Here is a 25,824-nt window from a genome sequence, read left to right as displayed (position 1 = left end):
AGGGGCAGCTGGGTAGCTCAGTGGAGTGAGAGTCAGGCCTAGAGACAGGAGGTCCTAGGTTCAAACCCAGCCTCAGCCACTTCCCAGCTGTGTGACCCTGGGCAAGTCACTTGACCCCCATTGCCCACCCTTACCAATCTTCCACCTATGAGACAATACACCGAAGTACAAGGGTTAAAAAAAAATAAATAAAATAAAAAAATAGAATTGGGGGAGCTCCTCTGATGGACTAAGGTAGTGATGGGCAAACTATGGACTGCGGACCAGATGTGGGCCCCCTGAAATGTTCTATCTGGCTATGGGACATTATTCCTAATCTGACGAATACAATGAGTAGGATACAATACAATGAAACTTCAAAAGAGTTGCCTTTGAAACAGACTGACAGAGGAGCATCTCCTTTCCTTAGGCCCCCTCTTTAAAAAGTTTGCCCATCACTGGACTAAGGGATATGTACATCAATGATGATTTTTCAGATTTAGCCAATCTGAAAGAGAACAAAGAGGCAGCGCTCCAAGCTAATACAGGCTTATTGAGAAAGACTGGTGTCTCAGCAAAGCTGGGTCATTAAGTTTCCTCACACCTAAGACAACTGAATGAGGGTTTCTCCTTCTTATATACTCTAAAATTACATTACATATATTTTCCTGCCAATGGTAGGGAGATACATTTTTTTCTAAAGAGGTGAGAGATACAGTGGGTAAGGAATGTATTTTCTGACTTTATACCATTAAATGTTTTTGAAATAGGTTGTGTAATAACTAAATTCAGGTTTGGCTCAATATGAAAGTTATAAAAGTGGTTGCCGTTTATAAAATATTAGCCCCCTCCCCAGTCAAAATGACTGTTAGCAGCTTTTATTTACAATGAGCTAGAAAAAATGAAAGTGGGAAATATAGAAAAGAGACAGAGCCTTAACAAGCCTACCAGCTCTTCTCTGGTGAAGTCTAGCTCAGCTCCCAGCAGGGGCTTCCCCAAGTCTTGATCTCCCCATGTATTTCCCAGTAATCCTCAGCCAGAAGTCTTGGTGGAGTCTTCAGCCAGAGTTCTGCCAATGCAGAATAACTACAAGGTAAAGAAAGTAGCTCCACTCACTATATAGCATCCAAGGAAAGAGTCTCTCCAAAAGCCAACACAGGAATCTCCAAGGAAAGCGTCCCTCCAAAAGCCAAGGCAGGAATGTCTCCAAGCCAAAAGAGAGTTGAATCCAGGAGGACATGAGCTTTTATAGTCCTTTTCTCACTTCACTTCCTATCTCTCCCACACTTCATGAGAACCAATCACAGCTTCCAAATTTGCCTAGCACTTCCCAGGAGAGCAGTATCTGTGGGATCCACCTCTCTTCCTTTGAGGGTGTAACCTCTTAACAGAAGGATCCACAAGTTTCTGACTGTGTTAAAAGGCTGGAGCTCTCTAAGTACTTGCTTGAGTTAAGATAAAGAAATTTCCTTTGACAGTGGGATATAGATCTTCTTATAATGGGGGGGTGTTCTAGCTTCTTGAGGAGGTACGTCAGCTTCTTGAGTCCTAATTTGTTGGAACGGTCCTTAAATTAATATGTTAGGTCACAGTCTCCTTCAGATACACCTTATAGAGTTGAACTGAATGATTACTGATTAAATTGACCCAAGGTAATAAAAATTTTTTTCATATTGCTGACTCCTACTTTAAGTCATGTTATTGTTTCCTTCCCAGCTTAGTAAACATTTTTTTCTTAAATGAATGAAATTTATGACCTACCTAGTTCCATGTACAGGTTCTGAGTTCCAATCTCCATCCTTTCTCTGGCCTCAGTGGCCCTTAGGGGAGTTTCAAGAGCCCAGCCCTCAGAGAGAGAGGGACATTTTCCAGCCGGGAACAAGAATCTGGTCCTCAGAGCCCAAAGTAACACAACTATTTCTTTACAGACCTCAGCCCCAGCTTTAGTGGAAGGAGAAGGTAGTGTAAGATCTCCCCCAAGGAAGGGAATCCAACCCAGGAGAGGATACCTGCTCTGAGACCTTTCATCCAGTTCCAGGGCAGCATTTGATAAGAGGGAGCAAGTCCTAGACCTGCTGGTAGTGAAGTCAGTCCTGTTCCTCCCAGCTGGACAGAGAGGACTTGAGCGAAGTCAGAGCAATGAAAAAATGAAAAGGATGGGTGAGCAAGGCAGATGTGGCCCTGACACATCAGGAGAGTGGCGAGAATTCTGGGAATATCAGTGGGGGAATTTTCCCAGTGTGAGACCTCCCAACCCTTCTTTCTGGGGAGGCTTTCTGTAGGAATGGTCCAGGAGGGGAGGGATCCCATCATAGCACAGAGCCCCAAATCTTTCTTCCCTTCCTCTCCTCTCATCTATTCAGGACCCAGGATTCTCTGGCCCAGTCCCCCAGATGGTTTCCTTCAGTCAGTCACTCAGTGTTTATGATTCCCCTACAAGGTACCAGGAAAGGTGAAGGAAAGGGCTCCTAGGAGCAGTGTTGAGGGCCACTGAAGATACCATTAGACAAAACACATGGTTATAGCTTTCTTCGCTGGCATTGTGAGATGAGCCTGATGGTTAGAGCATTTGGTGGAAGAGTGTGGGACTGATGAGGCAGATGGGCTTGGGGATGAAGGTGCTAGTGAGGGCTTTGTTTAGGAGCCACAAAGCAGGACTGGTCTTTCTATGGCAAATATTTTCAGCCAATCTGAAAGAAAACCAAGAGGCAAAACTCCAAGCCAATTAACAGATTTGTTGAGAGAGATCCTCAGCAAAGCTGGATCATTAGGCTTTGCTTCCAACCTAAGACAATTGAATGAGGTTTTTCTGCTCTTTTTATACCCTAACATTACATCATTCAAGATCCTACTCCAAAAATACCAAAAATTTTTTTTATAGAATTAGAAAAAATTATTACAATGTTTATCTGGAAGAACAAAAAAAGATCAAGAATATCAAGGGGACTAATAAAAAAATGTGAAGGATGGAGGCCTAGTTTTACCAGATCTCAAACTATACTATAAAGCTGTGATCATCAAAACTATATGGTACTGACTTAGAGATAGAAGGGTCTATCAATGGAATAGACTTGGGGTAAATGATAGTAGCAATAAAGTGTTTGATAAACCCAAAGATCCCAGCTTTTGGGACAAGAATCAACTATTTGAAAAAAAAAAACTGCTGGGAGAATTGGAAAACAGTTTGGGAGAAATTAGGTTTAGATCAGTGATTCCAAAAGTGGGTGCCACCGCCCCCTGGTGGGTGCTGCAGTGATCCAGGAGGGCAGTGATAACCATAGGTGCATTTATCTTTCCGATTAATTGCTATTAAATTTTTTAAAAATTAATTTCCAGGGGGCTGAGTAATATTTTTTTCTGGAAAGGGGGTGGTAAGCCAAAAAAGTTTGGGAACCACTGGTTTAGATCAACCTCTCACACCTTATACCAAGATTAATTCAGAGTGGGTAAATGATTTAAATATAAAAGAGGGAAATCATAAACAAATTAGGTGAACATAGACTAGTATACCTGCCAGACGTATGGGAAAGGAAGGAATTTAAGACCAAGCAGGAGATAGAGTAACACTAGAAAATGTAAAATGACTAATTTTGATTATATTAAATTAAAAAGGTTTTGTACAAACAAAACCAATGCAACCAAAATTAGAAGGGAAACAACAAATTGGAAAAAAACTTTTTTTTTAAACCCTTATACTTCGGTGTATTGTCTCATAGGTGGAAGATTGGTAAGGGTGGGCAATGGGGGTCAAGTGACTTGCCCAGGGTCACACAGCTGGGAAGTGTCTGAGGCCAAATTTGAACCTAGGACCTCCTGTCTCTAGGCCCGACTCTCACTCCACTGAGCTACCCAGCTGCCCCTGGAAAAAACTTTTTATAACAAAAACCTCTGACAAAGATCTGATTTCTCAAATTTATAAGGAGCTAAGTCAATTGCACAAAAAAATCAAGCCATTCCCCAACTGACAAATGGTCAAGGGATATGAATAGACAGATTTCAGATAAAGAAATAAAAACTATCAATAAACACCTGAAAAGTGTTCTAAATCTCTCATAGAGAAATGTAAATCAAAAAACTGCTAAGGTGCCACCTCATACCTATCAGATTGGCCAATATGACAGTAAAGAAAAATAATGTTGGAGGGGATGTGGCAAAATTGGGACACTAATGCATTGCTGAGGGAATTGTGAATTGATCCAACCATTCTGGAAGGCAATATGGAATTATGTGCAAAGGGCTTTAAAAGATTGCCTACCCTTTGATCCAGCAATTCAACTGCTAGGTTTGCACCCCAAAGAAATAATAAGGAAAAATACTCATTGCTGTGCTCTTTGTAGTGGCAAAAAGTGGAAAATGAGGGGATATCCTTTGATTGGGGAATGGCTGAAAAAATTCTGGTATCTGATGGTGATGGAATACTATTGTGCTATAAGGATTGATGATCTGGAGGATTTTGATATGATCTGGAAGAACCTCCATGAACTGATGCAGAGTGAAATGAGCAGAACCAGAACATTGTTGTTATGTAGAGATGGATGCATGGAATCCCTGCAAAGATACAGGGACAGCCTCACCCAGAAGCAGGGATTCCATGCATCCATCTCTACATAACATTGTACACAGAAAGTAAAACATTGTGGATAAATCCAATGTAATAAGACCTTGCTACTAGTAGCAATGCAATAAGCCAGGACACTCCTGAAGGACTTATGGGAAAGAACGCTCTCCACAATTTTTTTTTCAATTTATTTATTTAATTAATTGATTTAGAAGATTTTTCCATGGTTCCATGATTCTTGATTCCTTTCTCCCTTCCCTCCCCCCTCCTGGAGCTGACACTTCCACTGGGTTATCCATGTATTATTGTTCGAAACCTATTTCTATATTATTCATATTTACAGTAGTGATCTTTTAACATCAAAACCCTGATCCTATTCCCATTGAATTGAGTGATTGATCCTATATTTTTCTTCTGCATTTCTGCTCCCACAGTTCTTTCTTTGGATGTGGATAACGTTTCTATCTCATAAATCCCTCAGGATTGTCCTGGATCACTGCATCGCTGCTAGTAGCAAAGTCAGTTTCATTCGATTGTGCTACAATGTATCAGTCTCTGTGTACAATGTTCTCCTGGTTCTGCTCCTTTCACTCTGCATCAATTCCTAAAGGGCTTTCCAAAGAATTGAGAGAAAGAACTGTGGGAGCAGAAATGCAGAAGTAAAACATATGACATCACTTATCACATGTATCTATAGGGATGTGATTTGGGGTTTAGGCTTTAAAAAATCACTCTATAGCAAAAATGAATAATATGGATATAGGTGTCAAGTGGCAACATTTGTACAACCCAGTGGAATTGTTTGTTGGCTCTGGGGGGGGGGGAGGAAAAAAGGGAGGGAAAGGAAATTAATCATGTAATTATGGGGAAATATTTAAAAATAAAATTTTTTAAAATAAAAAAATAAATTAAAAAAAAAAAAGATCCTGCCCCAATATTAACCCCCCTCATCCTACTTCTCAATGAATGGGTGATAAAACTAGAGACAATGGACAGGAGATATATTTTCTAGCAATGACTGGGTGCTATCTTCTTGAATAGGTGACTTCGCTTTTTATTGAGTCTTGGATGGTTGAGATGGTCTTCAATCTGATATACTACCAATGTCCCTTGGTGAAGGGGTCAGCACACTTCCTAGGGCTCCACCACTCATCAAGCAGACATGCCTTATATGGTTGATAAGCTTTTTGATTACTTGATGAGTCACATCCTATTGTAAGATGGCAGTTTATGAGAAAAAAAGAGGAAGTAGATAGATTTTACTGGATAGTTAAAATTTTTCCCTTATAAAGATATAATTACTAGAATTCTATTAATCAGTGTAGTTCTCTTAATCCCTAATCAATCCCAGAATAATCACTTCCTTTGGTCAAATACTGATTAATTATGATAACTGGGTTTTTATTTAAAAAGAATCAGGGGGTCAGGGATCTCAGTCTCTTCATTTCTCAATGTAGGAAGGGGATTATCAGATAGTGGGGGGTGTGATCTAATGAGCCCCACTTGACGGGAACACCTGGCCAAAGTTGCTTACTCCCCCTCCCTACTAGGAAAACTTTTGAGGGTATAATTCGGATGGAGGTTCTCTATACTGGAAGGGTGGTAAAGGAGATGATGGAGGAAGGTGTTAGGAATAGTTTGAATCCTATGTGACCTCTGTCCAATGTTCAGAGCCCCTAAAATCTTGACATGCCTCCCCCAAGCCCCTCTCAAACATTTTTTCCTCAAGATGGTGAATGGCATTCTAAAACCTCTCTTCAGCCACCCAACAATACCTCCCGCCTCAAGGTCCCTGCTCCATACTCTAATCAATGTAACGAATATAGCTGAACAGGGATGTATTGTGAAGATTAAGTATTTGGGGTTCAGGGAAGGGAAAGGATATGGGGAATCAGGAATGAGGCTAAAAGGGTTAGACTTCACTAACAACTATGAACTTCCCCTTGGGCTAGGCAGCACAGGATCTCTTTTGTGGCTTAATCTCAGTACTTCTTCCTCACCCCCTATAATCTCCTAATCACTATTTAATAACCTAATATAAAAGGGGAATAACAGGGATAAATGAATCGAGCAGAATCAGGGAAAGGTCCCCCCTTAGAGCCTTCCCCCTCACCGCAGGGAGTCCGAGCTCTTCAGTCAAAATGTGAAGCTTGTTGAAATGATGTTAGCAGTTGTGATCTCCAAACAGACTCAAATAGAGGGGTACAGAGAAGCCAGATTCACTCCAGATCCAAACACACCCACCTCCCTTCACCTCACGCCCAGGTCAGAGTTAGCTCAGGAGTGAACTGCCAGACCAAGAGGAGTTCCAACTGTCAGTTCACTCCTGAGCTAACTGGAGTGAGGGCTGTAAGTAAGTGGAGAAGGGGCTGGAGGATCCTGGGGCTGCTCCAAGTTCCATTTCATCTCAGTGATGCACGCCCTTGCTGGTTTTCTTCTGCCCAAATCCAATCATTCTGTTACACCAGGACTTCTTTCTCCTGATCCAGCTCTGTTTCTCCAGGTGCAGCCCTTTCCCAAGACAATAGCATGGAGGAAAAGGAGGGAGGAACCTCTTGGGTCCTTGCTGGCAGGTTTCAGGTGAGTGCAAGTTTATTTTCTCTCTTTTGTCCTATTTCTTCCTTTAACCACTTTCTTCTCTAACATTTCTTTCCTATCTTCAATAGTCTCAGTTCACTCAAATTGCATGTAGGATTTTGAGTCTCAGTATTTCATTCCTAGAGTCTCTGGCTATTCTGATTGTTGTTTTACGGATTTTCACAGCTGCAGCGTCTCCATGATGTAAAGGAACTCATTTTTTGAACAAATATGAACAATTCTAAGGTTTTGGATGACTAGAATATCTGTGTTAAACAATTCTCACTGCAATCCAGAGCAGTGGTAAAACTTAAAACATGTAAATGTGGGATGGGAGGGCACACTAGATGTTTACAAAGACACCTCCTAACCATTAAGTGATTTTACATTTCATTTTATTTCAGGAAGCATTAGGTTCCTTGCCTATGCCAGATAAAGGTAGAAAATGAAAGCAGAAATGAGTAGAAAGGTAAAAATGAAATTATCTTTTCCTTTAAAGGCCTTAAATTATATAAGAGAGAACTAAGTAAAAGAGACAGGGAGGAGAGTTCTGGAGAAAAAAGGAAGAGAGGGTTGTATCAGGATTTGAAGTTAAAAAGTTTCATCTAAGATGCATATGGAACTGATTGACATTTGTGGAAACCAGCCTTTTGCGATAGATATAAACAAAAGTCAATATATAGGAACAGGCAGATTTCAAAAGAAGAAAGCAAACCATGAACAAGGATATAAAAATGTTTGCAGTCATTAATTAAAGATATAAATTAAAATAGCTCCCAAATTGTACTTTACTCCTATCACATTAGCAAAAAAAAAGGAAGGTGGCAGGTATTGTAGAGGGTTTGGGACATCAACCACACTTCTTCCATTGGTTGACCTGTAATTTGGTCAAACATTTTAGAGAACAATTTGAAGCTTTTCCCAAATAGTCACTGGGTTCTTCCTGTGTTTTGACCCAGCAATACCACTGTTGGACCTGTTCCATCCAAAAGGTCTCCCTGTAGCTTATATAATTTCTCCTTTAGGGAATTTGGATGCTCTGCCATTTGGTGTTTATATGTTTCTTATTGATATTATTTTGTTATCCATGGTGCCTTTTATCAAGATGTAATCTCATTCTTTATCTCTTTTGATTAGATCCCTTTTTACTTTTGCTTTTTGTGACATCATGATTATTACATTTGGCTTTTTGAACTTTAGCTGAAGCTTCTGCCCCAGCTGCATACTTTTACTCTGTGTGTCTTCCTACTTTAAATGTGTTTCTCATAGATGACATGTTGTGGGATTTTGGTTTCTGTTCCATTGTGCTACCCGTTTCTGTTTTATGGGTAAGTTCATCCTATTCACATTAATAGTTATGATTGCTGATATCTTGTTGTTCCTGTTTCTTCTTCTCTCTCTCCTTTCAACCTTTCTCTAGTCACGAAGTTTTCCATCTGACCACTGCCCCCTGCCATAGTTCACCCCCTTTTTTTATCTATTCCTCCACTTTATCTTATTTCTCTTTCCTTGCTACATCCCTGTAGGGTAAGGTAGGTTTCTATAGCTGGCTGAGTGTTGGTGATATTCCCATTTTGAGTTAAGTGAAGTTCAAGCACTGACAGCTACACAATCCTGTCTTCACTTTATTGATTCTTAGATGCTACTTTGAGTGAGATATATCCCCTTCTGTCTTTCCTTTTCTCTTCTCTCCCTGTGTTCTTCTTTCCCAATGCTTGATTTTTTTTTTTTAATATCAACCCATCCTATTCCACTTACCCCTTTCCTTCTTTCTCTTGAGTGTGAAATTTAGTCATTGAATTATCTTTTCAGCTTCAGTTTTTTTTTGGTCAGGAATACCTAGAAGTCCTCTATTTAATTAAATGTTACTTTTTTTTCCCTTGGAGGGCTTATGCTCGGTTTTGCTGAGTATGTGGTTATTAGTTATAGGCTTGGATCCTTTGCCTTTCAGAATATCATATTCCATGCCTTCTGGTCCTTCAGTGTAGAATCTTTCAGGTCTTGTGTAATCCTGACTGTGACTCCATAATATCTGAATCATTCCCTTCTGGCTGCTTGTAGTAATTTTCCTTAGTCTGGGAGTTTTTTAATTTTGCTACAATAGTCCTGGAATATTTTATATTAGGATCTCTTTTAGGAGGTGATCAGTGGATTCTTTCAATTCTAATTTTCTCTTTTTGCAAGAAGATATTAGATCAGTTTTTCCTATGATTCCTCTGGTGACCAGACTCTTTTTTTTTTTAATCATAGCTTTCAGGTGTTACAATGATTTATAGATTTTCTCTCTTGGATCTATTTTCCAAGTCAGTTGTTTTTCTAGTGAGATATTTCAGATTTTCTTCTACTTTTTTCATTCTTTTGATTTTGTAATATTTTTTCTTGCTGCCTTATGGAGTCATGAGCTTCCCTTTGCTAAATTCTGATTTTTAGAGAATTGATTTCTTTCTTGAGCTCTTGTATTTTTCTTTCCATTTGGCCCATTCTAGACTTTAAGGGTTGTTTTTTTTTCAGTGATTTTTTTGTTGCTTTCTTTACATTTGGCCCATTCTAATCTTTAGGAATTGTTTTCTTATATGGTTTTTAGCCTCCCTTTACATGTGGTCCATTCTACTCTTTTGGGAATTGTTTTCTTCACTTTTTTTTTCTGGCCTCCATTTTATTTGGTCTATTCTAATTTCTAATTTGTTGACTTTTTCTATTGTTTCTTTTATTGTATAATTTCTTAGCTTCTTTTCAAGTTTTTTTCAAGAGCTCCTTTAGCTAAGAGGTTTGGGAGAGTTTTCTACTCTCTCCTCCCCCCTAGGGATAAAAACACCAGGACCACATGCTTTCAGGCCAGGAAGCTGCTTCTCTGAGCTGGTCTGGGGCAGAAAAGGTTTGCTGATATTTTATTCATAATGGATTTGAAAGCTTTTCAGGATTAAAGGAGCAGTTTCAATTGTTCCTGTTTCTGCTGACTGCTCTGTCTAGTAGAGACATGTGGGGTTTGGAAAAGGCCTCAAAGAATTCTGGGCTGAGAGATAGAAGCTTGTGGGGGCAGGGTTGATTCCCCCATGAGGCAAGGAGTATGGAGGAGTGAATTGTCTCCCCAAGTGGAGTCCTGAGGGTCAGCTAATTGTTGCCTAAGAGAAAAACAGCCAGCTTACCTGGCAGCAGCTAGTAATTCAGCTGTTTTTAGTTTAAGGGGGAAAGAAGAAAAAAAAAGATTTAAAAAGATTTAGGACTTACCCTTGCCACAGCAAACGGATCAACAGCTGTAGGTGGTAACTCCAGAATTAGCTACTAAAAGCTGACTGAAGGATAGTTTAGAGATAGTAGAAGGTGAAGGAAATTATCAGGAGATAGAGGGTACTCTTTAAAACTTTGTGGGTTGCCAATTAATGTAAGAATTTAAAATTTAGATTTTATGCTAAATATGAAAGTTCTAACATAATATTGTGGTTGCCAATTTAAAAAATTAAATCTTAAGTCACAAATCTGTTAGCTGCTCTTAACAATTTAGTTTATATATATATGTATATATTTATATAGATATAGTAAAAGAGGGAAATGTAGGAAAGAAGTAGAAAGTGTTGCTTAGCTAGATACCCTATAGTTTCTGTCCAAAGAAGTCCAGCTCACCACCCAGCAAGGACTCTCAAGTCCTGATCTCCATATGAAATGGTAGTCTCTTAAGCCAGGAGTCCCAGTAGTGCAGGTTCCACCAACACAGCCTCCTCCAGGAAAGGAAAGCCTCTCTGGACCCAATCTCTCCAGAAGCCAGGAAAGGAAGGCCAGCTACTCACCCAGCAAAACAAAGCAGGATCCAGGGAAAGTGTCCTCCTTCAGTCCAGCTCACCAATGCAGAGTGTCCAAAGACAAACTCCAAAAGAGAGGTTCAAAGGAGAAGTCCCCTTGGATAGGAAGTTTAGGACTTTTTATAGTCCTTTTCCCACATCACTTCCTGTCCCTTCCCCACTTTACAGAAACCAATTACATTCTTTCAATTTGCCTAGCACTGCCCAGGGAGGGAGATAGTAGCCTTTGGAGGTATGAGCTTACTCTAGTTAGTGAATCCTGAATTCTCTTACTTAGTGTTAAGTAGGAGTGCTTTGTGTTCTTGATTTGATTAGCTAAAAATAGACAAGGGGAGAGTTCTATCTTCACACCACCAAACAGTGAAGTATACATTAAAGCAACCAACCCATCTACACCCCATCCTCATGACAGCTAGACCCAAAACTCTCCATCCTCTTAGTTAGCAATGTGCCATGAGCATCATAATTATAGGCTATGATTTAAATTTTCTGGATACTGTATATTAATTTATATATAATTATTAGTAAAAGTTACAGAGAAAACTCACATGATCTCCTGGCTGAGGGTAACTAATCTGAGTTTGCCACACTGTCTCCATTCATCAGCTAAAATCAGCCCACCAGCCAGCCTCTGGCCCCTGTATACCAAAAGCCTAATGCACAGAAAGAGAGTGATTACCTCCCAGTCCCCCCACTCCCTCTGAGTCTCTCTAGTGGGACAGACTCTTCCAGACTCCAGGAGCTGCACAGAACTAAAGCCAGCCTCTTCTGGGCAGCCAGGGGACCCAGAGGCTCCCAGTCAAAGGGTGGGACTGATTCTGACCCAAATGGGTTTTCAAGTGGAGTAAGGGTTACAGTTGGTATTTACACAAGGCCCACAGCTGGTATAATTCAGTAAGAAGTCAGACCTCTTGTCCAGGCCTGCCTGACATGGGTCGTGAAGAGAAAATGTTTTAGAGTAGAGGGGCTCAATATATCATGGTGCTATTCATTGAATCTTGTGACATTTGATTGAGGTCCCTTTCGAGCTATGCTGACAAGTTAAAGTTTAATATGAGAGGAAATGTGATTTTTAAAACCTATTTAACTCTGATGAAAATATAATTAGTTGCTTCTGATTATTATTTGTTAATAAGTAATTGATCACTATCCTTATGAAATCATACCAACCTAGAAAATACTGATTAAATCTAATCATAAAGACAAAATTGTTGATTTAGAATGAGCAATGGGGTATAGCTGGGTAGCTCATTGGATTGAGAGCCAGGCCTAGAGACAGGAGGTCCTGGTTCCAATTTGACCTCAGACACTTCCTAGCTGTGTGACCCTGGGCAAGTCACTTAACTCCTATTGCCTAGCCCTTACCACTCTTCTGTCTTGGAACCAATACCCAGTATTGATTCTAAGATGAAAGGTGAAAGGCTTTAAAATAAATAAATAAAATGAATAAGGATCTACTAAAGTAATATTTGGAGGTGTTGCTCCTTGGTAAGGTGGAATGTTTTTCATTCAGGAATCTCTGACATTCAAAGATGTGGCTGTGGAGTTCACCTGGGAGGAGTGGAGAAACCTAGATCCTGCCCAGAGGGCCCTGTACTGGGATGTGATGTTGGAGAACTACAAGAACTTGGTCTCCCTAGGTAAGCACAACTAACCCCTTTGACTCAGTGTTTATGTATTTGAGTTTTTGCAAGCCCCCTTGCTGGAGGCTAAGGAAGGTCTAAATAAGTTTTGTTTTATTGGACAAGAATACGAAAGTCGACACATCCTGTGGGGAGAATCCCAAATCTTTTGTAGTCAGCAAGCAAAATGTTTGTTCTTTGTCCGCCCCCTTCCCCCACAGCTTCTTTGCTCTGATGGGGAGGCTGTGTCTTCTCTACTCTCTTTTACTGAAAAGGAGAGGAGAACTAGGACAGGATAGTGTCACTGAGTAAAGAGGCAGAGAAGAAAGAGTCAAGGAGAAGAGAGTGAGTGACAGTGTCAAAGACTGCAGAGGTCTAGAAGAAAGAGAACTGAGAAAAGGCCATTAGATTTGGCAATTAAGAGATCATTGTTCATTTAAGAGAAAGCAGTTTCTATTGAATGAGGAGTTTAGAAACCAACCTATAGAGAGTTAAGAGAGTGAGAAAAGGAAGACATCAGAAGCATCCTTTATAGATTGCCTTCTCAGGGAGTTTAGCCACAAAATGAAGTACAGATATGGGATAGTAGGTAGCAGAGAATAATGGGTTAAAATTATTGATTTAAGATGGTCAGGGGTCTACTAAAATAGAGATCAAATTATTTCTCACAAGAGCTGCCTAAACTTGATTGGAAGATAGATATGGATTGAACAAACTTCAGAGGAGGAGAGGTTACTGAGTGATGGTTGTAGAGGGAGATCCTGCAAGTGGCACCTGGGGACCAAGGAGGATTCCCATCTCCCCAACCTTGACCAGTGAGTCACAGTTTGAATGAAAATGCAACCAGTGCTTAATTAGGCACATTTATTATGAAAAGTCCCCATTTTGGTGGAGGCAGAAAGACTGAATGTGGAACCGGAATGAAGGTTGCTAAGGAAAAAGTAAATGAAGGGAAAGAAGAGAATGTCTCTTAAACATGCTTTTGAAATGCACAGAAGAGCAAAAAAAGGCCAGAAGGAATTGCTGTGCAAGAAAACATTCTTTAATACTACATTTTGAATTTATATTTTTAAAAAGAAAATCAAACTCACCATAATAAAGATTCAAAGTTTCCTATTCAGTCCTCTGTGTCCTATGTACATAGGAACATTCATTTTAGTTTGTATTTGTTAAGTTTGGAATTTTTCAAATTTGGGAGAGTTGTATATTCTCCAAATGATGTCATCATACCTTTTGATAACAAGCTTCTTTATACCTGGAATTGTGACCCATCCTCCCTTGGATTAAAAAACAGAGGATTCAAAGGCTCTATGCCCATGATGGTGAACCTATGGCATATGTATGAGAGAGGATACCCAGAGTGCTCCCTGTGGGTACGCATGCTATTGCCAGCCAGAGTTCGTTACTAGAAAGGCAGAGGGACTCGGATAGAGCTGCTCCCTTCCCTTTCTCCACATGCCTGACAATATTTTTTCATATCACCTGCTCAGCATTCCAGCAATCCACTCAGCATTCCAATGGAAGCGCTTCCCCCCCTCCCACCCACCCCCTCTGGTAAGGGGGAGTGGGGCTGGGGATAATTAGATTAAATCTACACTGCCCATCTTTAGATTTAATCACTAAAGGTGAAAACATCTCCATTTTTGGGTGTTCTGTAACCTGCCTCATGGGCAGTACTAAGAAAAGTGTCGGTTGTGATTGGACACATAAACTAAGAGGAGGCCACAGGAAGTGACACAAAAGAGGCCCCTTTAAAAAGAGACCTCAGTCAGCTGGACTCAGTCTTCTGGTTTGTGACTGGGACCTGAAGGAGCTCTGCTGGTTTGTGACCAGGGCATTCTATGTGGTGAGTGTAAGACTGAATCTTCCTGAACTTCTCTTAAAGAACTTCCCTCTTAATAGAGATTTTGTGACTGAAGCTTTTGCTTCATTTGCCTCTGGGCTCCCAGCCCCGGGGGGCCTCTGGCCCTCTAACTCTGGCTGAGGGTTAATTAGATCTACTGGATTAACTAGGGGATCGGAGCAAATTACCTACTGTGTTAGATTCTTATTTCCTTATTTCTTCTTCCTCTTCTCAGTTGTAAGTAAATTCCATAAAAGTCATTTTAACTTGAGGTTAATATTTATTTGGGGATTGATAATTGTTCAATCCCCTGGCGCCTTAACCTTTTAATCTATTCAACCCCAAAACCCCTTTTCCACATTACAGGGCACATGGGGCACTCAGTCTGGGCTGGGGTGGGGTGGTGGTTTAAGTACCATGGTTTGGTAGCCATTGTCCAACTGATGGTCCCATCCATCTAGTTAGTTTGCTAGGTGGTACAGAGGAGAGAGTGCTGCTCTTTGAGTCAGGAAGACTTTGGGCTCAATTCTGGCTTCAGACCTTCTATTTACTCTATATTTATTTTGCGTATACATATGTTTTCTCTTCCATTAGAATTCATTCTCCTTGAGGGTTAAATCTGTTTTTGATTTTTGTTTCCATGTGCAGGATTATCTCAGTGCCTGACTCAGAGTAAAATCTGATGTATGAATGGATATTTTTTGATTAAGTGAATGATCCAAGTTGAGTACCTTTTTTTTTAGGAAAGAGAAGGGGTCTAAAACTTGCTCTACTAGGGGGTCTTTTCTCTTAGCATAACAAATAAGACTTTCATGACTTATTGTATGTGTTTCAGATTCAGTTATTGAAGAGAACACATTTGGAACCAAAGATTCAAGTCTGAAGCAAGTCATCTGTTCTAAGCATTATCTGATCAAAAAGTGGGAAACAATATGGTTTGGCATTCCAAAATAAGAGAATCTAGAATTTGTGATAATAATTTAGAGAAACAGAAGAGCCACCAAGAGAGAAAATCTAAACAAGTCACAGGAAATCCTAGAGTAAGTTTGAATAAAGTGAATGAACCTCAGTATAATACATTTGAGAGAAGTTTAAGACTGGAGTCATCCTTGGTTGCCCCATGGAGAAGAGTTTTGCAGAAAAGTCACCATAAATTTAAGGGATTTGGAATGAGCTTCAGGGAACTTCCTGATATATGTGATAGGTTCTTCTTAGGAAGAACCTATATAAGTATACCAAATGGAAGAAAACCTTCAGATACCATTCAGATCTAATTAAATTAAAAGGAATATAAGTTAGAGAAAAGTTATATAAACTTAAAAAATTCATTGACAGAAGATCAAATTTTACTGTTCTTTGGAAAATTCAGAAAGGAAAGAAATATTACATATGTAATAAATGTGAAAAAACCTTTATTCTCAGAGAAAATTCACCTAACCATCAGACAATTCATATTAAAAAGAAAAACCTTGGCTCTAATGAGTGGAGAAAAGTCATTTTCTTAACCACAAAAGAATTCATATTGGAAAAACACCCTTTTTATGTTATAAATGTAGAAAAAGCTTCCATTGGAGAACAGTCCCTAATAGACATCAGAGAATTCATGGTGGAGAAAAACATTTTCCTTGTAGTGAATGTGGGAAAGCTTTCTTTTCAAAGGAACACTTCATCTGCCATCATAGAATTCACACTGAAGAGAAACAATTTGAATGTGATGAATGTGGGAAAGTCTTTACCTGGAAGGGACATCTTGTTTCCCATCAGAGAACTCATACTGGAGAGAAACCATTTGAATGTAATGAATGTGGGAAAGCTTTTAGTCTAAAGGCAAAACTTGTTATCCATCAGAGAACTCATACTGGAGAGAAACCATACCAATGTAATGAATGTGGAAAAACCTTTAGCCAGAAGGCTGGTCTTATGGTCCATCAGAGTACTCATACTGGAGAGAAACCATACAAATGTAATGAATGTGGAAAAACTTTCAGTGTAAAGCAAAGCCTTATAAAACATCAGAAAACTCACACTGAAAAGAAACAATTTCATTGTAATGAATGTGGGAAAGCTTTTAGTCGTAAGGCAACTCTTACTATCCATCAGAGAATTCATACTGGAGAGAAACCATTTGAATGTAATGAATGTGGGAAAGCCTTTAGTAAAAAGGGAAATCTTATTACCCATCAGAAAACTCATACTGGGGAGAAACCATTTGAATGCAATAAATGTGGGAAAGCCTTTAGTCATAAAAGAAGTCTTATTATCCATCAGAGAATTCATACCGGAGAGAAACCATTTGAATGTAAAGAATGTGAAAAAACTTTTTTTGTAAGACAAAGCCTTATAAAAATATCAGAGAGTTCACACTGGGGAGAAAGCATTTCAGTGCAATGAATGTGGGAAAGCCTTTATCTGGAAGGGAGATCTTGTTTATCATCAGAGAACTCACACTGAAGAGAAACCATTTAAATGTAATGAATGTGGGGAAACCTTTAGTCATAAAAAAAAGACTTATTATCCATCAAAGAATACATACTGGAGAGTAATCATTTGAATGTAAGGAAGTTGGAAAAACTTTCAATGTAAAGGAGGACCTTATCAGGCATCAGAGAACTCACACTGGAGAGAAACCATTTCAGTGTAATGAATATGGGAAAGCCTTTGGGGGTAAAACAAATCTTATTACCCATCAAAGAACTCACACTGGAGAGAAACCATTTGAGTATAATGAATGTGGGAAAGCCTTTAGACAGAAGGTGCACCTTATTTACCATCAGAGAACTCACACTGGAGAGAAAGCATTTGAATGTAATGAATGTGGGAAAACTTTTAATCTTAAAAGAACACTTATTATCCATCAGAGAACTCATGCAGGAGAGAAATCATTTGAATGTAGTGAATGTGGAAAAGCTTTTAGCCAGAAAAAAATCTTGTTACTCATCTGAGAACTCACACTGGAGAGAAACCATTTGAATTTAAAGAATGTGGGAGGACCTTTGGTCAGAAGGAAAGTCTTAGTATCCATCAAAGAACTCATACTGGAGAGAAACCATTTGAATGTAATGAATGTGGGAAAACATTTAGTCACAAAAGAAGGCTTATTATACACCAGAGATACTATAATGGAGAGAAATAATTTGAATGAAATGAATTTAAACAACCCTTCAATAATAATATTTATTTAGAGAACTCACTGAAGAGAAACCATTTGATTGTAATGAATGTGAAAATGCCTTTGGTTGTAAGAAAAATCTTTTTACTCACCAGATATCTCCCACTGGAGAAAAAAACTTTAGGAAGGAAGGAATGTGAGAAAGATTTTAGTAGGATGGGACACCTTGTTGACCGTCAGAGAATTCATACTGGAGAGAAACCATTGGAAACTACAGAAAATCTTGATTTGCTAGTCAGACTGTATTTGGTAGAAGAGAATTCATAGTTCATTAAAGCTCTTTGCTGGTAATATAAGATTTAAATTAGGTTTGACTCAATAAGAGAGTTATAAAATAATATTGTGGTCACTGATTTTAAAATATTATAGCTTAAGTCAAAATTACTTTTAGCAACTTCTATTTACAAAAAGGTGGAAAGAGTGAAAATGGGAAATGTAGATAAAGAGACAAATTCTTAACAAGCCTACGAGCCCTAAGAGCTTCTCCAGTGAAGTGAAGTCTGGTTCAGCACCCTGGCAGGAAGCTTCCTCAGGTCACAATCTCTGCATGGAGTCTTCAGCGAGAAGTCCACCAACACAGCCTCCTCTACAGCCTGAGCCATTGACCCAACAAGGCAATGCAGGATCCAGGGAAAGAGTCTTCTCCAAAGCCAAGGCAGGAATCTCTGGAACCAAACTCTCCAAACATCAGGAAAGGAATGGTAGAAGACTATGTTCTCCCAAACATGTTGGTCTCTGTTATACCCCATTTTCCATGTCATTTCCTGTCTCTCCCCCTTCTTCACAGAATCTAATTGCAGTCTTTCAATTTGCTTAGTCCTACCCAGGGGTGGGCAGTCCCCTTTGGTGGTGAGAGTTTTTGACTTGTGAACTCTCTTACTTAAGTGTTAAGTAGGGGTGCTTTGAGTTTTTGATTGATTGAGTTAAAGGTTGCTGATTTATTTCATTAAAATAGACAAAGAGATAGAATTCTATCTTTACAGTAATGAATGTGAGAAAGCTTTCTTTTGAAAGGAGCACCACATCACCCATCAGAGAACTCAACCATTTGAATATAATAATTGTGTGAAAGTCCTTAATTATAAGACAAATCTTATTACCCATGAGGGAAAATTTGATTACAGTATTTTTACTTAATCATGCAAATTGAGAATTGTTTGTTGTTTAGAGACCAGAATTGTTTCTCAACTGTTATAGTTTTATTTAATTTCATTCTGTCCATTCTGGGAAGATGGCAGCTTAGACGGAGCAAATCTTAAAACCTCCACTCCCTTACACACTGAGATAGAAAACAATGCACTTCAAGAAGAAAGAGGACAAAATCTAATAACGGGACAGAGCAGGGGGAGCCCTACTGCAGCACAACTAAAGAGGTATGCCAATAAAAAGGCTTGAATTCTTGAACTTTGGGTCTGAGGGTATAGAAGGGGAATCCCAGTACACCTCCCCCCACGTGCTGTGTGGAGTCTCCAGCAGCCCTGGAAGTCTCAGGGTGGGCGGGCACAAGGCCCAGAGAGAGGATTTTGGTGGTAAATTTAATAAAGAAAAGGAAAGAAGAAAACCAAATTGACAGTATCAAAGATGAAAAGGCAGACCTCACCTCTAATGAAGGGGAAATTAAGGCAATCATTAAAAACTATTTTGCCCAATTATATGGCAATAAATTTAACAATTTAGGAGATATGGATGAATATTTACAAAAATATAAATTGCCTAGATTAACAGCAGAAGAAATAGAATACTTAAATAATCCCATATCAGAAAAAGAAATTGAACAAGCCATCAAAGAACTCCCTAAGAAAAAATCACCAGGGTCTGATGGATTCACAAGTGAATTCTACCAAACATCCAAAGAACAACTAATCCCAATACTATACAAATTATTTGATATAATAAGCAAAAGAGTCCTACCAAATTCCTTTAATAATACAAATATGGTACTGATTCCAAAGCCAGGTAGATCAAAAACAGAGAAAGAAAACTACAGACCAATTTCCCTAATGAACATAGATGCAATAATCTTAAATAGAATACTAGCAAAAAGACTCCAGCAAGTGATCAAGAGAGTTATCCATCATAATCAAGTGGGATTTATACCAGGAATGCAAGGATGGTTCAACATTAGGAAAACCATCCACATAATTGACCATATAAACAAGCTAACAAACAAAAAATCACATGATTATCTCAATAGATGCTGAAAAGACCTTTGACAAAATACAACACCCATTCCTATTGAAAACACTAGAAAGGACATTTCCTAAAAATAATAAACAGTATATATCTTAAACCATCAACAAGCATCATATGTATTGGGGACAAATTAGAAGCATTCCCAATAAGATCAGAAGTGAAACAAGGATGCCCATTATCACCTTTATTATTTAACATTGTACTAGAAACACTAGCAGTAGCCATTAGAGAAGAAAAAGAAATTGAAGGTATTAAAATAGGCAATGAGGAGGCTAAGCTATCACTCTTTGCAGATGATGTGATGGTCTACTTAAAAAATCCTAGAGAATCAACTAAAAAGCTAGTAGAAATAATCAACAACTTTAGCAAAGTTGCAGGATACAAAATAAATGCATATAAATCATCAGCATTTCTATATATTTCCAACACATCACAGCAGCAAGAGTTGGAGAAACACCATTTAAAATCACCCTAGACAATATAAAATACTTAGGAATCTATGTACCAAAACAAACAAAGGAATTATACAAACACAACTACAAAACACTTTCCAAACAATGAAAACTAGATCTAAACAATTGGAAAAACATTGATTGCTCATGGGTAGAATGAGCTAACATAATAAAATGACCATTCTACCCAAATTAATTTACTTATTTAGTGCCATACCTATCAAACTACCAAAAAACTTTTTTACAGAATTAGAAAAAAATATATCAAAGTTCATTTGGAAGAACAAAAGACCAAGAATATGAAGGGAAATAATGAAAAAAAAACATGAAGGAAGGTGGCCTAGCAGTACCAGACATTAAGCTGTACTATAAAGCAGTGGTGATCAAAACAATATGGTACTGGCTAAGAGACAGAAGACTAGGATCAGTGGAATAGACTTGAGGTAAGTGACTTCAGCAAGACAGTCTATGATAAACCCAAAGAACCCAGCTTTTGGGACAAAAACCCACTATTTGACAAAACTACTGATATATCTATTTAAAGCACAGAGGAAAACATAGGAAATATAAGGATATTTTCTAAAATAACTATAACAATTAAGTCTGGGGCTATCATATTTTCCATAAAATCTCTTATACTAACTTCAGAACATAGCAATCAGTAAGCAAAGACAACATTTCTCCCTTCCCCTACAGAATGTAATCACTTTTTCCAGGGGGTAGGGGAATTCGTAGATAAATACTCATACAAACGTCAATAAATATTTTTGCTTAATAAGATTTCCTTCAGAGAAAGGTTTGTACAAATATATTTATAGCCGCACTTTTCATAAGTGGCAAAAAATTGGAAAATGATGGGGAATGTAATGCGAGGAGGCTAACAGAAACTTTTTGCTTCTGTAATTTTAAATGGTCACAAAAAGTCAGTTAAAGATCTTAGAATCTTCAGAAAGTCAGTTAGAACTTGAAACTATAAATAAAGGTGAAGTTCCAACTGAGGAGGCTTTTGCCTTCTGGCTTTTGCTGTGGCTCGAGGCTTTTGCTTTGGCTTAGCCTGTTGGCTTCTGCCCTTCAGCTTGGCTTTGGCCTAATTGCTTCAGCCTTGGCCTGTGCTTATTTTGTCTTGGGGAAATTTAGACCTATCTCATTTCTCTGGACCTCTCCCTGATCTCTCCATCTACATCCCTCCCCTTCCCCTGAATTTCCTTTGGGCCCTGGGAGGAAGGGAGGGCTTGGTGATTCTACATTGTGCATTTAGTTTCTATAGACAAGTAGAGTATCCTCAAATAAGTTACCCCTAGTTTTAGTGATTTGATAAAGACTTTACTTAAAAGGCAATCAAATCTTCCTGACTGGGAGAGCAGGTTCTCTCAGTCTAAACCTCTCTGTGACCCATCCTCCACCATCACCCCTCTCCCTAGCAGCAGTTAGAAAACCCTGAACCTCTTTCCCTCTGATTAACCTGAGATTAATAAATCCCCTTGTTACTTACTCAAAGCCTCTAGTGAATTATTGTACAGAAGATTAAGGCAAGGGGTAAAGAGAGAAGGAATCTCTTTTATTTCTTGAGGGGAACTGTGGACATCCATCTTGGGAGGCAGTACCTGCCGGAGACTTCCTGGAGCCATCATTTCACTGGGAGGGAGGAGCCCTTTTGACTCTTCCCTGAGGGACTTTAGAAATTAACAAGAGAAATCCTCCACCCAAACCTAATCATTTCTAAGGGGCCTAAACTCCTTTACATCATAGGGATACCTTCTCTGCTTGAAGGGTCCAGCCTATTTCCCCAATATCTTTTGTCTCCTGCCACTGTAAATAAACCTGTTTAAGCTGCCTCTCCTGAATACCCTACCTATTCCCTCACCATCCAATATACAACCTCATTTTTTCCTTCCCCACATTCAGCCATTCCCTCTTCATTCCTCCACCTAATACCTATCTCACCTTTATTCCTCCTTTTATTCAAAGATTACCAACTTCTTGATAATAGTATCCATCGATTGGGGAATGACTGAACAAATTGTGGTATCTGATGGGGATGGAATACTATTGTGCTGAAAGGAATGATGAACTGGAGGAATTCCATGTGAACTGGAAAGACCTCCATGAACTGATCGAGAGTGAAAGGAGCAGAACTAGAACATTGTTCACAGAGACTGATACATTGTAGCACAATTAAATGTAACTGACTTTGCTACTAGTAACATTGCAGTGACCCAGGACAGTCCTGAGAAATTTATGAGAAAGAACGCTGTCCACATTCAGAGAAAGAACTGTGGGAGCAGAAACACAGAAGAAAAACATATGATTGATCACACTGTTCGATGGGGATATGATTAGGGTTTTGATGTTAAAAGATCACTCTATTGCCAATAGTAATAATATAGAAATTGGTTTTGAACAATGATACATATATAACTTGGTGGAATTGCTTGTCAGCTCCAGGAGAGGGGTGGGTAAAGGGGTGGGAAAGATCATGAATCATGTAACCATGGAAAAATATTCCAAACAAATAAAATAATTTTAAAAAACAATAAATAAAACAAACAAGCAAGCAAAAGATTTCCTTGAGGTCCCCCATAGTGGGATTTTTTCCTGAAAGCTGAGTCCATTGTGCCCCCAGAAATAAAATTTACCACTCTGAGAATATTCTTCTCTAAGTAAAATTTAAGGGGTGTTCTGTATCCTCAAAATTTTGAAGGGTTGTCTTTCCTGAAGTTTTGTCCTTCAAGACCATATTGAGCAGCTTTTATACCCATTCTTGGCATTCTCTTCATATGGTCCCAGAGTCTTTTCTGTAGGTCAAATTTCAATAAGCCTTCCAGGATGCCATCCCAGTCTAAGAAGAAAATTCCCCACAGTGTGAATAATTTTAATTCTTAGGGGATTGAGGGGTCTAGAAGGAAAAATACCCAGGGTTCAAGATTTCCAAATATTTAAGAACTCTCTCTTTGACAAAAAAATATCTTAGTTAGGCTGTGGTCTGTGGAATTTTAGCCTGAGAGCAAAGTGCTTGAATGCCATGAACCAGACTAACAGGCACAGACAAAGGCTAATGACCAGAAATAAAGCTAAGACTGGGAAAACAAACTTTTCTGCTGAAGAAGATTTCTCTTCAAATCACACTTTCCAGTGTAAGAGTGAAATTTGGGAGATGCCATCTTTAAGTATATATATGTATTTTCTATGGACACGTGGAAATTATCAAACTACTTTTCCCGTGGTCCAACGAGTTTCTGTTTCCTGTTCTTTGGGCGTGGGGACGCCTACGTCACCACGCAGAGGTCAATTTAAATCTCCTGGGTTAGGAGGGAGTGGCCCTCTTGGCCAGCAGACTCAGGAAGAGACGGGAGGTAACAATAATGGCTGGGGCGGCAGTTTTGAATTCTTACAAGCGCGTGGTCTAATGACTTTATCTATCAGCATGGCTTTAATTAAAATACTAATTTATTTTATGATATCAGCCTTTATTATTTTTTATCCTTATACCAGTTTGGCCACAAAACCTTACCATCTAAATGAAATGAGCCAGGCTTTAAGACATATGACTTGTCATATGTCCAAAAAATAGAAAATCCCATCTCAAAGAGGTTACCAGCTGTGAGAGTAGAAAATTCTAAAGCTGCAGCTTTGTTATTTTTGCTCTTCAAAAATCCTTATTTCCTCTTAGCCTTCAGAAAACTCAAATGAAATTCAATAAAAGACAAACAGTATAAGGCTTAAAATTCTCTATAGACTCTATCTTAATTTTATAATTATTTACTAAACAGCAGAATACACCGGAGGGAGAGACAGAGAGAGAAGCATCCTCAACACCCTCAAGCTGCTTGCCTTCTTTTGGTGGATACACAGATAAGAGAAAAGAAAAGATGTATCAGACAGAATAAGAGTGGCAAGGTATTGTCAATAGAAGCAGAGGTGGAAAGAGAGAGGTCTGTTCAGTGTATGGAAAGAAGGAGCCGAGGATGTTTGCAAAGAAGGGAGAGGTGGCCCTGCCATGTAGGAGCCTCATATTGAGTTGGCATCCCTGACCTTAAGGAAGGCTGTTGAAAGCAAGTCAGCAGGATCAGAAGGAAGCTCCAATGCTGGGCTAGTGGCCAGGAAGACTTTGTTTCCAATTCTGCTTTAGACATGGTCTTAGCGAAGACTTTGGACAAGTCACCTAACTTCTGTAATTATCATTTTCCCTGCCCATAGGATGGAAGGGTTGGACCAAAAGTCCATTTAAAGGTCCTTCTAGTAAAAATTCTATGATTCTAGAAGGATGCTGTTATCCTATGAATGTCCAGGGAAAGCTGTCCAGGGTGGGGAGAACCTAGTGTCCAAGATGCATGAAGATCCATTGAAGGAAGATGGGCCGTGTAGGTTGGAGAAGGAAATACACAGGAGGAATGTGAGTTTTATGTGTGTATTCCAATGTGTCTTACATTAAGTGGGAAAAAAGACTTTGGTCTCGACTACCTCCAGATGAGAAATCAAAGCAATGAAGAATGCCTGTTGTTTGCAGCAGAGGTGTCAAAGTTGGGACCAAGTTCTGAGTGTGGCCAGAACCAGATGAAAATATAATTGGGAAATGTTTGACAAACCAAGTAAAAATTTGAGATGACCAAACTGATGTTACCTTCTGGTTTTCTGCATCCATAGGCCCCAGCAGAGATCCATTTCTATTGGAATTTGAGCCCACTGGTTTAAACTACAAAATGCAATTGTATGGACTGACTATAGTATTTTGGGCAGATGATGTAGGCGAGAAATGCACTCCATCCAGAAGAGGGCACTTGAGTAAGTGTCCCTGCATTTACTAACTTCAAGCCTCTGCCTAAAACAGAAGGCCACCTTTTATCTTTACCCTCAAAAAGAAGGCAGTGCAGTAAGTAGGAAAGGGATGGATTTGGTGTCAAAGGACCTGCTTTTCAATCTTGGCTCTGTTGCCTCCTCTGTGACCCCTGGGAGTCTTTGTAACTCCCCTGAGCCTTGTTTTTCTATCTTTGAAATCAGTGGAATGGACCAGATGACCTCTGAGGTCCCTTCCAGCGTGTAAGCTCTGCTTTTGTGATCCTGTGTTTTTGTGATGGTGCTTTATGGCTAGGAACCATGCGGTGCTGCCATCTTTAAAGAACCCAAATTGTCCACTGAAGGAGACTGGAGAGGAATATGGGGCAGGCTGCCAAAACCATAAACAAGAAATAGCACAAAATGATATTTAAAAGGGGATGGAGGTGGCAGGGAAGCAGCTATGGGGCTCAGTGTATAGAAAGCCAGGCCTAGAAATGGGAGGTCTTGGGTACACATCTGGCCTCAAACATTTTTCTAGCTGTGTGACCTTGGGTAAGTCATTTAACCCCAATTATCTAGCCCATACCAGAACTCGATGACCAGACTGGTGAGGGAGAGAAGAGGGAGGTAGGAGGTGGGAAGGGGGGCGTCTAGGTCCTAGGGGAGCCGTGGAGTGGATTTCGGAGGCCTAGAGGAGTCCTGAGTGGAAAGAGGGATCGCTCTTTGTCCCAGGCAGAGCAGGGACAGAAGGTTGGGGGGGGGGGCAGGGCGGAGATCGGGGCTCTGCTGTGACTGGAGGGAAGGGACCGCCCCGGGGTGGCCAGGGAGCTGGAGTTGGAGTCTTCTCCAGTACGGCAG

At 39.5% G+C, this 25,824-nt stretch overlaps 1 protein-coding gene across 1 annotated transcript in view; it reads left to right on the top strand.

Moving 5' to 3' along the window:
- The window catches only part of LOC123246896 (zinc finger protein 665-like), a 77,677-nt gene that overhangs the window by 18,706 nt on the left and 33,147 nt on the right, over positions 1-25,824 (top strand). Inside the window, exons 4-5 of the mRNA XM_044675674.1 lie at positions 16,079-16,701; positions 16,965-17,177. Of these exons, the coding sequence (XP_044531609.1) occupies positions 16,079-16,701; positions 16,965-17,177 (836 nt within the window). The remainder of the gene's footprint in view (positions 1-16,078; positions 16,702-16,964; positions 17,178-25,824) is intronic.

Source organism: Gracilinanus agilis, chromosome 4 (genome assembly GCF_016433145.1).
Source record: "Gracilinanus agilis isolate LMUSP501 chromosome 4, AgileGrace, whole genome shotgun sequence".
NCBI lineage: Eukaryota > Metazoa > Chordata > Mammalia > Didelphimorphia > Didelphidae > Gracilinanus > Gracilinanus agilis.
The sequence above is the reverse complement of the archived record's forward strand: the minus strand, read 5'-3'. Positions and strand labels throughout refer to the sequence as shown.